The 12,892-nt window shown below is 43.0% G+C and overlaps 1 protein-coding gene across 3 annotated transcripts; it reads left to right on the top strand.

The window, feature by feature from the left end:
- Positions 1-6,938: 6,938 nt before the first annotated feature.
- On the top strand, positions 6,939-11,471 carry LOC119324110 (mitochondrial import inner membrane translocase subunit TIM22-4-like). 3 transcript variants are annotated; one of them, XM_037597858.1, is made up of 5 exons: positions 6,939-7,035; positions 7,389-7,737; positions 9,678-9,868; positions 9,963-10,035; positions 10,933-11,471. In XM_037597858.1, the coding sequence occupies exons 2-5, from the start codon at positions 7,590-7,592 to the stop codon at positions 11,016-11,018; spliced, it is 498 nt and encodes a 165-aa protein (XP_037453755.1). In that variant the 5' UTR covers positions 6,939-7,035; positions 7,389-7,589; the 3' UTR covers positions 11,019-11,471. The 3 variants fall into 3 exon arrangements, with proteins under 3 accessions (XP_037453755.1, XP_037453753.1, XP_037453754.1); XM_037597856.1 differs by having other exon boundaries at positions 9,675-9,868; XM_037597857.1 differs by having other exon boundaries at positions 6,969-7,035; positions 7,374-7,737; positions 9,675-9,868.
- The last annotated feature ends 1,421 nt before the right edge of the window (positions 11,472-12,892 follow it).

The raw sequence follows: 12,892 nt of genomic DNA, 5'->3' as shown, positions 1-12,892 counted from the left end.
GGAAGCCCATTTTGCACCGAAACCGCCACCGCCGCCAAGGGAGAAAGTGCCTGAGGAAACGATTGGCCACTTCATTTGTATGGCTCAACCACCAGCTTCCAAGCCTGTTGACACAGACTATGAGCGCCACATTAGGAAGTTAAATCGAGCACGTCTACAAAGGGAGGCGAGCACATCTACATCGGGATCGAGCAAACAAGAAGCAGCTGCCAAAAAATGCGGGAAAACCATTCCCCAGCTGGAAGAACAGGCGGCGCAATCGATCCCCTCGCTTCTTGTGCCAACAACAGGTGACAGTACGCGCCCCCAATATTATTGTGGGCAAACAGTGCATGTTCCCGAGGTGGGCAATGTGGTAATAACGGAGGAGCATATAATGCAGGCTGAAGTTCTCAACATCACTGTTGGACAACTCCTCGAGATCGAGCCCATGCCTTTGCTTAGAGAGGATGAAGTAAAACGGAAATATGTCCGAGGCCAACCTTTGGTCGCGCCAGACAAGGTCAAGAACCTCCCAACGAGAATGTATGAATTGCATCAATGGTACATGAACATTACCAAGATTTCAGATCGACTGTCCCTCATGGTGAATGTCAAGAAGGACCATTACTACCATGAGAAAGCTGGGTCCCTTGAGTATTTAGAACTGTTTCAATTATACAATCAGGACGCACTCGACAAATCTATCGTCAGTTGCTATTGTCTGTAAGTGATCTCTTTCTATAATTTAAGTCTCAAGCTAGCTGTAGTGATCCTTCTGATCAATCATTACCTGTAATTATCCTCACTATATTCTTTTCTATGGTATTATGCAGGATGAAGCTATATGAAATGAGAAAAGGTGGACGCTATGGCATTGGGTTCATTGACCCAAACACCGTTAATGAATTCACATGGAAGATAAATGAACATCATGCAAAGGAAGTAGAGGACAGCATGCTAGAGTTCTTGAAGCGCCTCAAATACAATGAAGATATACTACTTCCTTACCACTTTGGGTGAGTCACACTGTCTTGTACTACAAATTCTCTGTTTTTGCCTACTAGCTAGCTACATGTTTTTGCTTACATATGCCCGCTTAATTAAGACATGTAAACGTGTGTGCATGCAGATTTCACTGGGTCTTGTGTATCATTAAAGTTGACGCCGGAACAGTTGAAGTACTGGACTCACTGATCTCAAAAAAAACTGACTTTAACATCTTGTATGGGATAGTCAACAGGTAATTTCAATCATTATTAACTATATATCTCAGCCTATTTAGTTCGTCATTTCATGATATGAACTATTTAATAACCCCTTTATTCATTTTCTTTGTCGGCGGGCAGGGCTTGGGCAAGATTCATCAGCGTCACGGAAGGTGAATGGAAACAAAAGCTTCAATGGGTTTGACCCAAGGTAAGTAATTAAGTAGTACTAGCTAGCTAGCTAGCTGCCATCTCTTTAATTATCATGCTTGATTAATTTTTATCTGATCAAATTCCATTCTCGTAAAGGCCATGAAGCAGGCGCAGGGGACTGATCTGTGTGCATTCTGCGTTTGCGAGAACATTCGCATGATGGCGTCCGAAAGGAGCAGATCTCAAAGACAGCAATGGGTACGCTTGTCAGAACACTATTCACATTTTTTACACCATTATCGATATCTAGTCACACAACTAATACACATGCATATTGATCTCCTTCTTAACAGTTCAAAGAGGTGCGGGAGAAGCTCATAGAAAGGGAGCGCGTAGAAGCACTTCAAGAAGAAATAGCGGGATTTTTGCTCGACCAGGTCATAAATCCGAATGGAGAATTCTATTACCCGCTACCGCCCCCATGAAAACCACTTTCAATTGTCATCGTGCTCCGAAGGCACCAATTAGACTGGCTCCGAAGGCAACATTCATATATAGGAGAAATTGTATATAGCTATACATGTGTGTATGTGTGAATTAATTAATATGGTGGTTTAATTTGTGAGACATTGATGTGATATATATATGCATGATTGGTTCTACTAGAAATTATATATATATATATATATATATATATATATATATATATATATATGCATAACGTGTACAATGTGTAGTATCGTAAAATACCAGCAAATGAAAAAGAATTAAAATGGAAACACAAAATTAAATGAAAAAGAAATCATAAAACTAAAAACCCCTCAAACCTTATAATACCGGTTGGTCTTACCAACCGGTACTAAAGGGCTCCAGGTCCCCGGAGCTGGCTCGTGCCACGTGGTTGCCCTTTAGCACCGGTTCGTGCTGAACCGGTACTAAAGGGGGGGGCTTTAGTGACCACAAATTAGTGCCGGTTATGTAACCGGCACTATAGGGCCTTACGAACCGGTGCTAATGCCCGGTTCTGCACTAGTGTTCATTCTAACAGGGAAAGGTGGTTTCTCAACATAAGAAGTGGGAACAATAGGATCATTATAAGTGCCAGTCTTTTCTTCAACTTTAATAGGTGCAGCTACTTTTACTTCTATGGGAGGATGATATTTAAACCACTTCTCCTTAGGGAGATCAACATAATTAGCAAAAGATTCACAGAAAGAAGCTACTATCTCAGAGTCAAGTCCATATTTAGTGCTAAACTTACGGAAAATATCGGTATCCATAAAAGATTTAACACAATCAAACTTAGGTGTCATACCTGACTCCTTACATTCGTCGAGGTCCCAATCTTCAGAGTTGTGTTTAATTCTATCCAATAAATTCCATCTAAATTCAATAGGCTTCATTATAAAAGAGCCAGCACAAGAAGTATCGAGCATGGTGCGATTGTTATCAGAAAGTCGAGCATAAAAGCTTTGCATAATTATTTCTCTTGGGAGCTCATGATTGGGGCATGAATATAACATTGATTTAAGCCTCCCCCAAGCTTGAGCGATGCTTTCTCCTTCGCGAGGCCAAAAATTATATATATAATTGCGATCATGATGAACAAGATGCATAGGGTAATACTTTTGATGAAATTCCAATTTCAATCTTTTATAGTTCCATGATCTCATATCATCACATAGCCTATACCATGTCAATGCGTCTCCCTTCAAAGATAAAGGGAAAGCCTTCTTCTTAACAACATCATCGGGTATACCTGCAAGCTTAAATAGTCCACAAACATCATCCACATAGCATAGATGTTCATCAGGATGCTTTGTTCCATCTCCTGTAAAAGTGTTAGCTAGCAATTTTTCCATCATACCCGAAGGAATCTGAAAAGGAGTTTCATTTTCAATAGGTTCAGTAGGTTCAGTAGGTTGAGGAGCAACTCTTTGCTCTACTGGACGGGGTGAAGATACCCTGAACAAGCCCCTCGGACAATTACTTTCCATAGTAACAAGTGACAGAAAATTTTAGCACACTAAATAAATTTTCCTTAACAAATTCCACCTACCAAAGGCGCTTCACTCCCCGGCAACGGCGCCAGAAAAGAGTCTTGATGACCCACAAGTATAGGGTATCGTAGTCCTTTCGATAAGTAAGAGTGTCGAACCCAACGAGGAGCAGAAGGAAATGATAAGCGGTTTTCAGCAAGGTATTCTCTGCAAGTACTGAAATAAGTGGTAATAGATAGTTTTGTGATAGGATAAATTGTAACGAGCAACAAGTAACAAAAGTAAATAAAGTGCAGCAAGGTGGCCCAATCCTTTTTGTAGCAAAGGACAAGCCTGGACAACTCTTATAATAGGAAAAGTGCTCCCGAGGACACATGTGAATATCGTCAAGCTAGTTTTCATCACGCTCATATGATTCGCGTTCTATACTTTGATAATTTGATATGTGGGTGGACCGGTGCTTAGGTGCTGTTCTTACTTGAACAAGCATCCCACTTATGATTAACCTCTATTGCAAGCATCCGCAACTACAACAAAAGTATTAAGGTAAACCTAACCATAGCATGAAACATATGGATTCAAATCAGCCCCTTACGAAGCAACGCATAAACTAGGGTTTAAGCTTATGTCACTCTAGCAACCCATCATCTACTTATTACTTCCCAATGCCTTCCTCTAGGCCCAAATAATGGTGAAGTGTTATGTAGTCGACGTTCACATAACACCACTAGAGGTTAGAAAACATACATCTTATCAAAATATCGAACGAATACCAAATTCACATGACTACTAATAGCAAGACTTCTCCCTTGTCCTCAGGAACAAACGTAATTACTCACAAAGCATATTCATGTTCATAATAAGAGAGGTAATAATGTGCATAAAGGATCTGAACATATGATCTTCCACCAAATAAACCAACTAGCATCAACTACAAGGAGTAATCAACACTACTAGCAACCTACTAGCACCAATCCCGGGCTTGGAGACAAGAATTGGATACAAGAGATGAACTAGGGTTTGGAGATGAGATGGTGCTGGTGAAGATGTTGATGGAGATTGCACTCTCCCGATGAGAGGAGCGTTGGTGATGACGATGGTGATGATTTCCCCCTCCCGGAGGGAAGTGTCCCCGGCAGAACAGCTCTGTCGGAGCCCTAGATTGGTTCCGCCAAGGTTCCGCCTCGTGGCGGTGGAGTCTCGTCCCGAAAGGTTGCCTTATTTTTTTCTCATCGAAAGACTTCATATAGGATAAGATGGGCGTCGGAGAGCCACCAGGGGGCCCACGAGGTAGGGGCGCGCCCAAGGGGGTGGCGCGCCCCCCACCCTCGTGAGCAAGGTGTGGGCCCCCTGGCCTTCATCTTTGGCGATGATTTTTCTTTATTTATTTTAAGATATTCCGTGGAGTTTCAGGACTTTTGGAGTTGCGCGGAATAGGCCTCTAATATTTGCTCCTTTTCCAGCCCAGAATTCCAGCTGTCGGCATTCTCCCTCTTCATGTAAACCTTGTAAAATAAGAGAGAATAGCCATAAGTATTGTGACATAACATGGAATAACAGCTCATAATGCAATAAATATTGATATAAAAGCATGATGCAAAATGGACGTATCACCATCTACCCAAGCACCGCCCGAGCGAGCACTAAAACCCTAACCTATCTACTAGTCCGAGCCTGGAGCCGAGGCACTAGGATTCCACACCCTACCACCAGTCACCAGAGCAGCAGTCAGAGAGGAGACAAATCCATGAGCTCACCGTTGAAGATTGAAGGGAGGAAGCCTTTTCCCTAGTTGCCTTTGATGTTCTGCAAGTGGATGTGCATGGAGTTTAGTTGTAGACTTTTCGAAGTATAGATCCCAGAGTGAGCACAGAAAATGATCTTTGCCTCCTACAGTGATTTATCTGAATTTGCCTGCAAGTTAATTGTGATATGAAACAAAAGCGTTGCGAATGTGGAAATATTGCGAAGGTGTTGTTACTAGAATTTAAAGTGCGCAAGAAATAAGAGAGTATTGTAAACGATCGATATGGTCGAACAGAAAGGGGGAGGGGGGTGTTGAATAGTCGACTAATAGTTTTTAACTTTGTTCCTAATTTGAGGTTTAACAAAAGATAAATTGTCTAGATATGCAATTAGGTGGACAACCTATATGACAAGCACAACGAGCAACACAAGCTAACCAGAGTAAACATATGATGGAAGCTAGCACAAAATAAAGGAACGAGACAACCAAAGTGGAGATGACGAAGACGAGATGTGTTTCCGAAGTTCCTTCCTTTGAGGGAGGTACATCTTCGTTGAAGAGGTGTAAAGGCATGCTCCCCAAGCGTTCCAAGGGCTCACTCTATTCTCTTTCACTCCCTCTTTCGCTCCCTTGCGCAAGGTGCTGTGAATCCACTAGTGATGTCCTTGAAGGCGGCAACCAGAATCTTTACCAACAAGTAGGGGTGGAATTCAAGTCGAGTCGAGCCAGCTCGGCTCGACTCGTTAGAGCTCGTTAAGATAACGAGTTAGCTTGGCTCGACTCGTTAACATAACGAGCTTAGATTCAAATTCGGCTCGACTCGTGTAACTCACCCCCTCTCATGTGTGACGGGGAAGACAAGTCAACACATGTAACCGGAAGAGAGCGACGGCGCGCGAAACTCACGTATGACTCGAGAGGCCTATACGTGGACACAAAGAGGTGCAGCATCAATTTTTTAGATAAATTGCGTAAGGCAGGACTTGAACTCAAGACATTGGCTCCGATACCATGTTAAGCTTCATGCACTAGCCAACGCAAGAGAGCTAGCTTGTTTAACTCGTTAAGCTTGTTATAGGCGTGAATAATAAAAATATACATATTATGTATGCAGTTAATCTAAAAAATATGTTTGTGGACTCATACTTTTCTTCACGAATCACAACAATCAACAATCTACACTAAAGAAACACTTGGTACACTCCATAAATGATAAAATTGTACAACAATATTGGTACTTATGTCAAGTCACTTTTGATTAACGAGCTTAATGAGCTAAACGAGCAGCTTGTTAGCTCGGCTCATTAAACTTGTTTTGTTAACGAGCTCGGATTAAAGCTCGACTCGACTTGTTAGTCGTCGAGTTTGAGTTGAGTCACGAGTTTCGAGTTAAAATTCCAGCCCTACCAAGGAGGTTGAGGCTCGATCCACAATGCACATGAAGAGAAGTGACGTGGCTGTTGCTTGTGCTTTAAGATGAGTGCTTCTGATTGAAACTTTGCTGGCGCGTTCGCTAAATAACATGGGGAAATTTTGTTTTTGCCACTCTAGATTTTGTAAATTTTCCTTATGCCACTCTAGATTTTGACATTTCACTTTTGCCACTCTTAGTTTTTGACAATTATCACAACTGCCATCCCGTGGCAAAAGCAAAATATTTTTATTTCATTTTTGCCACTCTTAGCTTCTGAAATGTATCACAATTGCTACCCTGAAGTTTTTGCTTTTACCAGGGAATGGCAGTTGTGATAATTATCAAAAGCTAAGAGTGGCAAAAGTGAAATATCAAAATCTAGAGTGGCATAAGTAAAATTGGCAAAATCTAGAGTGGCAGAAACAAAATTTTCCCAAATAACATTCCTCCGATACCGCTTGGACACAGGCTCGAGCGAGACCTGGCCTTTCCTCCCCGCGCGAGAAGCTCGCGGCGGCGGCGGCGGCGGCGCAGGTAGGATTCCCCACTCCATGGCCCTTCTCCTCCTCGGCCTCTCTCCGGCGGCGGCGGCGGATCTTCAAGCCCCCGCGGCTGCCGCCCCTTTCCATACACTGCAGCCATCTGTCCTCTCCCGCGCGAGCCGGCGCAGCCCCTGCGTCTCGCCTATGTCGCTGGCCGGCGCAGCCCCTCCATCCCGCCCTTCTTCTTCCCCTTCTCCTCTGCCATCTTCTTCTCCCGCTTCCTCTTCCATCCTCTTTTTTCCTTGCCCAGCCAGCCAGCCCCCTTCTAAGTCCCCCTCTTCCCTTGTTCCTATTCTCTTCCCCTGCTCTCCATTTTCTTACTAGCCACAGATTCATGTTTTGCAGGTCTTGCTGATAAGGGGGACACGGTGGCGCACTCCTGAGAATACGTTCGCGTCCTCCGGTAGCGGGAAGAGGCAGGCACCACCGGGATCCCCTTCCCCTGCCCCCCTTACCGCCGCCGCTTTTCTTGGAGGGGAGGAAAAGAAAGGAAAGCCGAGGAGGACAATTAGCGTGCGCTCGGCTTAAAGGAGATCAGACTGTGAGATGGCTTCACCGGAGCCATCGGCGGGCGGCGATGCGGCCAGCCAGAGTGCTGCGGTGCAGCCGCTCCAGCTGCCAACGCCGGAGGAGATCAAGGGGCAGGAGATGATGAACAACTGCGCCGTCCGGAGCGTCCTCAGTGGTGTCATGGGTAACGTTACTCACCACCTCCAATACTACTCCTATATGGCTAATACGTACTATTCAGTTACTGAGGAATTATAGTATTGTACTACTGGGGCGCATTATACAACTCTGTAATTTGAATTAATGCTAAAATACCGAGTTAATATGTCTCCATGATCTTGTTCAAATGCCATGCAATCAGAGTTTCTGGATGGTGTGACATGGATGTAGTTGTTCATTCTTTAGATGGTTAGTTCTTCACCTGAAGAGTTACAAATAAAACATTGCCAGCTCTGCAAGAGATGAACTTAATTTTGTTTTGAGCGAGTGCGCGTAAGAACTTCAATATGTTCATATGCTGATTCGGTTGTACTCACTTGTACAACTGTCTACTGTTAATTAGTTACTCTAGCTGCTCTAAATCTTTGGTGGCATTCAAAAAACACTTCTTTGCTCCCGTCTCGATGATCCTTCATGTGAAATGGCATGTGATAATGCATAATGGAGATGCCTTTGTTTCAAGTTTTTTTTTTTGAGGGAAATACCTTTGTTTCAAGTGAACTTGCCTGGGAGAGTTGGGGTCTAAGTTTTTGTAGTGATTCGTCAAGTAAAGTTGGGGTCATGAACTCAACCCAATTAAATTCCAGTACTTAACACATAGTATTACCTTTCAAAGACTGTAAGGTTGAGAGTTTCTCTACATGTCATATGGTCAAGTATTCAGAAAGTGGTTGGATGAAGTTTCAAGTAGTCTGAAAAGGGTTTTCATAGAGCATTAGAAAGGTTTGCTGCTTAACAATGCACAATCGTTTTCCGTTGTAGCTACAACATTGTGCTATAGACATACAGAGCAATGTGCGGAAAATAGCAAGGTCGACGTTTTTGAAGGTTGGTCGGAAGTTATTCTAATTTTTTTAGCAATGGTCTGAATATTTTTTGTACGACATTAGAAAGGTTGCTGTTTGGCCGTGCGCCTCTCTAAATCCTTTTCATGTCAGTGCTGCAAGAAGTATAATGCAATAGACATACATCGCAGCCATACTGGTAATGGCTTGGTGTTTGATCATGTCAACACTGATGTTGTGGGCTTTCCTAGCCTTATTCGCAACCAATGTGACCTTTGAAAGGTTTGCGTTACCTCTGCCTTGGATGTTGGGCATCGTACTTCCTGGTGTACCTATCAGTCATGTAATGGAGTAGCTTTTCATCTTCTGCACCCACCACCGGCTATCAGTTATTCCTTTTAGCATTGGGCACGTGCCTTCCTCTGTTTGCATGCTTGATTGTACAGTGTTTGCTGCGTGAATAAAATCGATTGGAGCAGGTGTGGTTCCTCCAGTTGTCTCCTAAAAAAAGTTTGCTCTGATCCATTCATTCCATGTTCTGCTATTTCTGCTTCAAATGAAGAAACTAAACATTGTATCTAATGCTAGAACATTGTGTGTGTGTGTGTGTGTGTACGCGCGTCCACATGTGAGTACTAGTAACATTTCACTTGTGCAGTATATGTAGCTTTCCAACAGCTTGTTGATATTGTCATTGATCTAGAACATGTCAAAGGCCTGCGATGTTAAGTATCTATTGTCTGATTTTGCCCTGTTTAATATTTTGTTTGTTAACGGTTTAGAGGATAGAATCAGTGATGTCAATACCGTGCACTCTATTGTAGTATGTATTACCAAAATATCAGTATTTCCTGTAGTTTGACATTTGGTATCCTTAAGACAACAAGGAACAGTCAGTGGCTGGATACTCCGTCCTATACTAACTTAGAAGTCATATTGAGGTTTTGCTTAATGACTTGTGCTTCTATGCTTGTCAATCATTTTGCGTCATGCTAAACAGCTAGAGTATCAGCTATGGACTTAACTCACATGGGGCCCACCTACAAGTGCATAATTTTTCTCAAAATGGACTTATGGAGTATGCACATCTGTTATTAACTGCATTGCTTTCATTCAATAGGGGGTGGTCTTGGTGTACTTATGGGACTATTTTTTGGAGCTTTGGAAAATCCAATAATGTCAGAGGAGATGACAGCAAGGCAACAAATAGTCTACCTGGCAAAACAGATGGGCAGGAAAAGTATGAGCCATGCTAAGACCTTTGCAGTAATGGGCTTGATTTTCTCTGCAGCTGAATGCGTCGTAGAGAAGGTAGGTGCAGCGTGGCATTTCTTTCCCTTCTATTTATGAGCATTTCTGTGATAACATACTTATTTGGACACTTCGAATGGTCATCTCCTGGCAGGCTCGGGCAAAGCATGACATTACCAATTCGGCAGTAGCTGGCTGTGTCACAGGAGGGGCTTTAGCTGCAAAAGGTATGTTTTTTTGTACTTCCTCCGGTCCGAAGTTTGACCAACTTTATAGAAAAAAATCAGCATTCACAATACGAAATCAATATCATTAGATGCACCATGAATTTAATTTTCATATTGTATAACTTTACTATTGTAGATGTTGTTTTTCATATAAATATGGTCAAACTTTACAAAGTTAAACTTCAAACAAATCTTATACGCGAAGTAAAAAGGACCGGAGGAAGTAATAACTGTGGATGAGAACCAACATAATTAATGGATCTACTTATGCTCCCAAGAGAATTTCCCTATCTGCTGCATTGCACTTTGCAGGGGTAAGACTAGGTTCCTATAATCCCTCCCCAGACCCCACCTTGTGTGGGAGCTTCTATGCACTGGGTCTGTCCTTTTTGTCCAATTGTTAGAGATGTTTTAGGTTGGCTTGAGGTGGATGGGTCAACATTTCTTTATGAATGTAAGAAAGGGAGTAACTTCACTCTAAAAGTAGTTTGGTTCTACTAGGACAAGTTGAAGGGCAATCGTACTCATCAGGTAGTTGGTGTCTCTGTTATGAGATTTCAGATAGTTTAATCAATGCTATATTTCTGACTGTATTGGGGAGTTTAGAGGTACTCATCACGTAGTCGGTGTGCCAGGTCAGCAGTCTGTTCTGGTGTTTTGACCACTTACCTTGTCTACCCCTTGATTCTTTACTGCTTAGCCAAAGTTGTGATTGCTTATTTTGAAACATTTTTCTGCTAGCTAATAAAGCAGTAAATCATAATAATGAGGGCGAGAAGCGTGGATATAATTTGGCAAAGCACTATAGCACCACTAGCAAGTTGTTATACTGTTGTTGGTTATGCAGCTCAATTTGATATTTCATCATCCCTAATGGAAGTGGTATTTTTCTTGCAGGTGGCCCTCAGGCCACATGTATCGGGTGTGTGGGTTTTGGTGCCTTCTCCGTGGCGATTGAGAAGTTCATGGAACGGCATACTTGAATCGGTGATGGAAACGTTGCATCCTATAAACCAAGTGATGCGTCTTTGTAGCAAATCATTAGCAGGATTCAGCATTGGCCGAAGAAGTTTTGGTTATTCTGCAATATTCAGTCGTTGGCATGTACCCCAAGATGGGGTAACCTAAATTTTAAGTCTTGCGGCTGTCCATCCATTGCACTGAGTAGCTAAATTAGTCTGTAGCCAGTTTGATGCCATGTACCCAGAGATGGGGGTAATATACGCATTTTCGCTGATGCAATCTCGGGCCATGTTATCTGTGTCTGATGTCTGAATGGTTTCAGAGAAGTACTCCCTCTAAACGCTCTTATATAAGTTTACAGAGGGAGTATATTTTACTTTTTATACTTGTCCGTGGTAATGACCTGAAACCTGCTCTGGTCTTGTACCCTGATAGGCTGGCAAAGTAATAGTAGCATTATTAAGTTCTCTCTAGTAGTCTATCCGATCTATTTTTTTCCGAATAAGTAGTCAATGCGATTATACAATGTAATTTTTGTTATTCTGTGGGGGTATCAATTTTATTTTCTGGCAACAACTCTGCATGTCAATGGTAAATATCAGAACACACTCCAGGGGTAAAGTATTCATATCACTTGAAATATCATTCAACAGTTCGTTTTAGACCCTAGAACGAGACCCAACGAGACAAATTTAATCTATCGGTACATTCCAACAAGACAGTTCATTTGGTCCATTTGACCTCAGACAAACTCGCAACGACTATGTGATTAACTGAGACAAGTTTGGCCGATTCCATCGGAAGAGAAGCTGATTGATACTGGTATGGATTGGTTATTGCGTGCCCTTTCTGCTGTCCGGAGGTCTCATGGAGCATGATCATCATGCTGATCTGATAATCTTTGTACTCCCTCGTTGCACGTGTTGACGTGCATGCTTAGACCTAGTTTGGCAGCACCGTTTATCTAAAACAGTAGTATTACAAAACCTTGGTATTCCAACGCATGGACGTTGAATACTTCAGTATCTAAAAACCTCAGTTTTTCGTGGCTTTGGCAAAACCACTGAGGCGTTTGCCAAATTGTTTTTTCTCAGTTTTCTCCAATTGTCACCTGTTGTTAGGTTGTATGGATAACCCTGGAGATATCGAGCTGAACCGAACTCAGCTACACGATCTGATCAGCTTGTAATCACGGCTGATGTATGCATGCAGCGCTGTGTAGAGAAATTGACGAGATAAATGACAAAGTAGGCGTACAAGGGCGTGTACCTTCCTTCCCATGTGTTGAGCTTGAATTGTTTATTCATAACTAGAGTGAAATGAAGTATAATCAAACTGGTTGACGGCCGGAAAGATGGAGTGGAGAGACCACAAGAGCGATCGTTTCTCGGTTTTTTAAAAAGGGGAGCCGCGGGGTGGTGGTGATGGCCTGGGATCCTTCTCTCTACGCCCTAGTTTCCTCCCCGGAATCCCGCTTCTCTCTTACCATCATGTTGGTTTGCACTTCTTCCGCTGCGCGTGTGGTGATCACCAATGTGTACGAACCTCTGACCACTCCCTTGTGGATGAGTTTGTGGGAGACATGGTTGCCTTAACTGCTCAAGTATCCAATGCCCTGGCTCGTGGTAGGCGATTTCAACCTTATTCGTGCCCCGTCTGAAAAGAATAATGATCGTTTCGACGTCAGGCATGCTGCTAAGTTCAACTGTCTGATCAATACTCTTGCCCTTCATGAGCTCCACATGTCTGATCGTTTGTTCACGTGGTCAAACCGGCAAGACCCTCTGATCCTTGCTCGGTTGGACCGGGCTTTCTTTGACAATAGGTGGGATGCGGCCTTCCCGACTCGACCCTCTCCTCTCTCCCTCGTACTACGTCCGATCACGTCCCGCTT

The sequence above is a fragment of the Triticum dicoccoides genome, chromosome 6B (genome assembly GCF_002162155.2).
Source record: "Triticum dicoccoides isolate Atlit2015 ecotype Zavitan chromosome 6B, WEW_v2.0, whole genome shotgun sequence".
Classification (NCBI taxonomy): Eukaryota; Viridiplantae; Streptophyta; class Magnoliopsida; order Poales; family Poaceae; genus Triticum; species Triticum dicoccoides.
The sequence above is the reverse complement of the archived record's forward strand: the minus strand, read 5'-3'. Positions and strand labels throughout refer to the sequence as shown.

Excerpts from the sequence above, each read along its gene's own strand:
- LOC119324110 (XM_037597856.1), top strand. The coding sequence starts at position 7,590 with ATGGCTTCACCGGAGCCATCGGCGGGCGGCGATGCGGCCAGCCAGAGT. Across the intron at positions 7,738-9,674 it reads CGTCCTCAGTGGTGTCATGG|TAGGGGGTGGTCTTGGTGTA; the intron begins GTAACGTTACTC and ends GCTTTCATTCAA. Across the intron at positions 9,869-9,962 it reads CTGAATGCGTCGTAGAGAAG|GCTCGGGCAAAGCATGACAT; the intron begins GTAGGTGCAGCG and ends ATCTCCTGGCAG.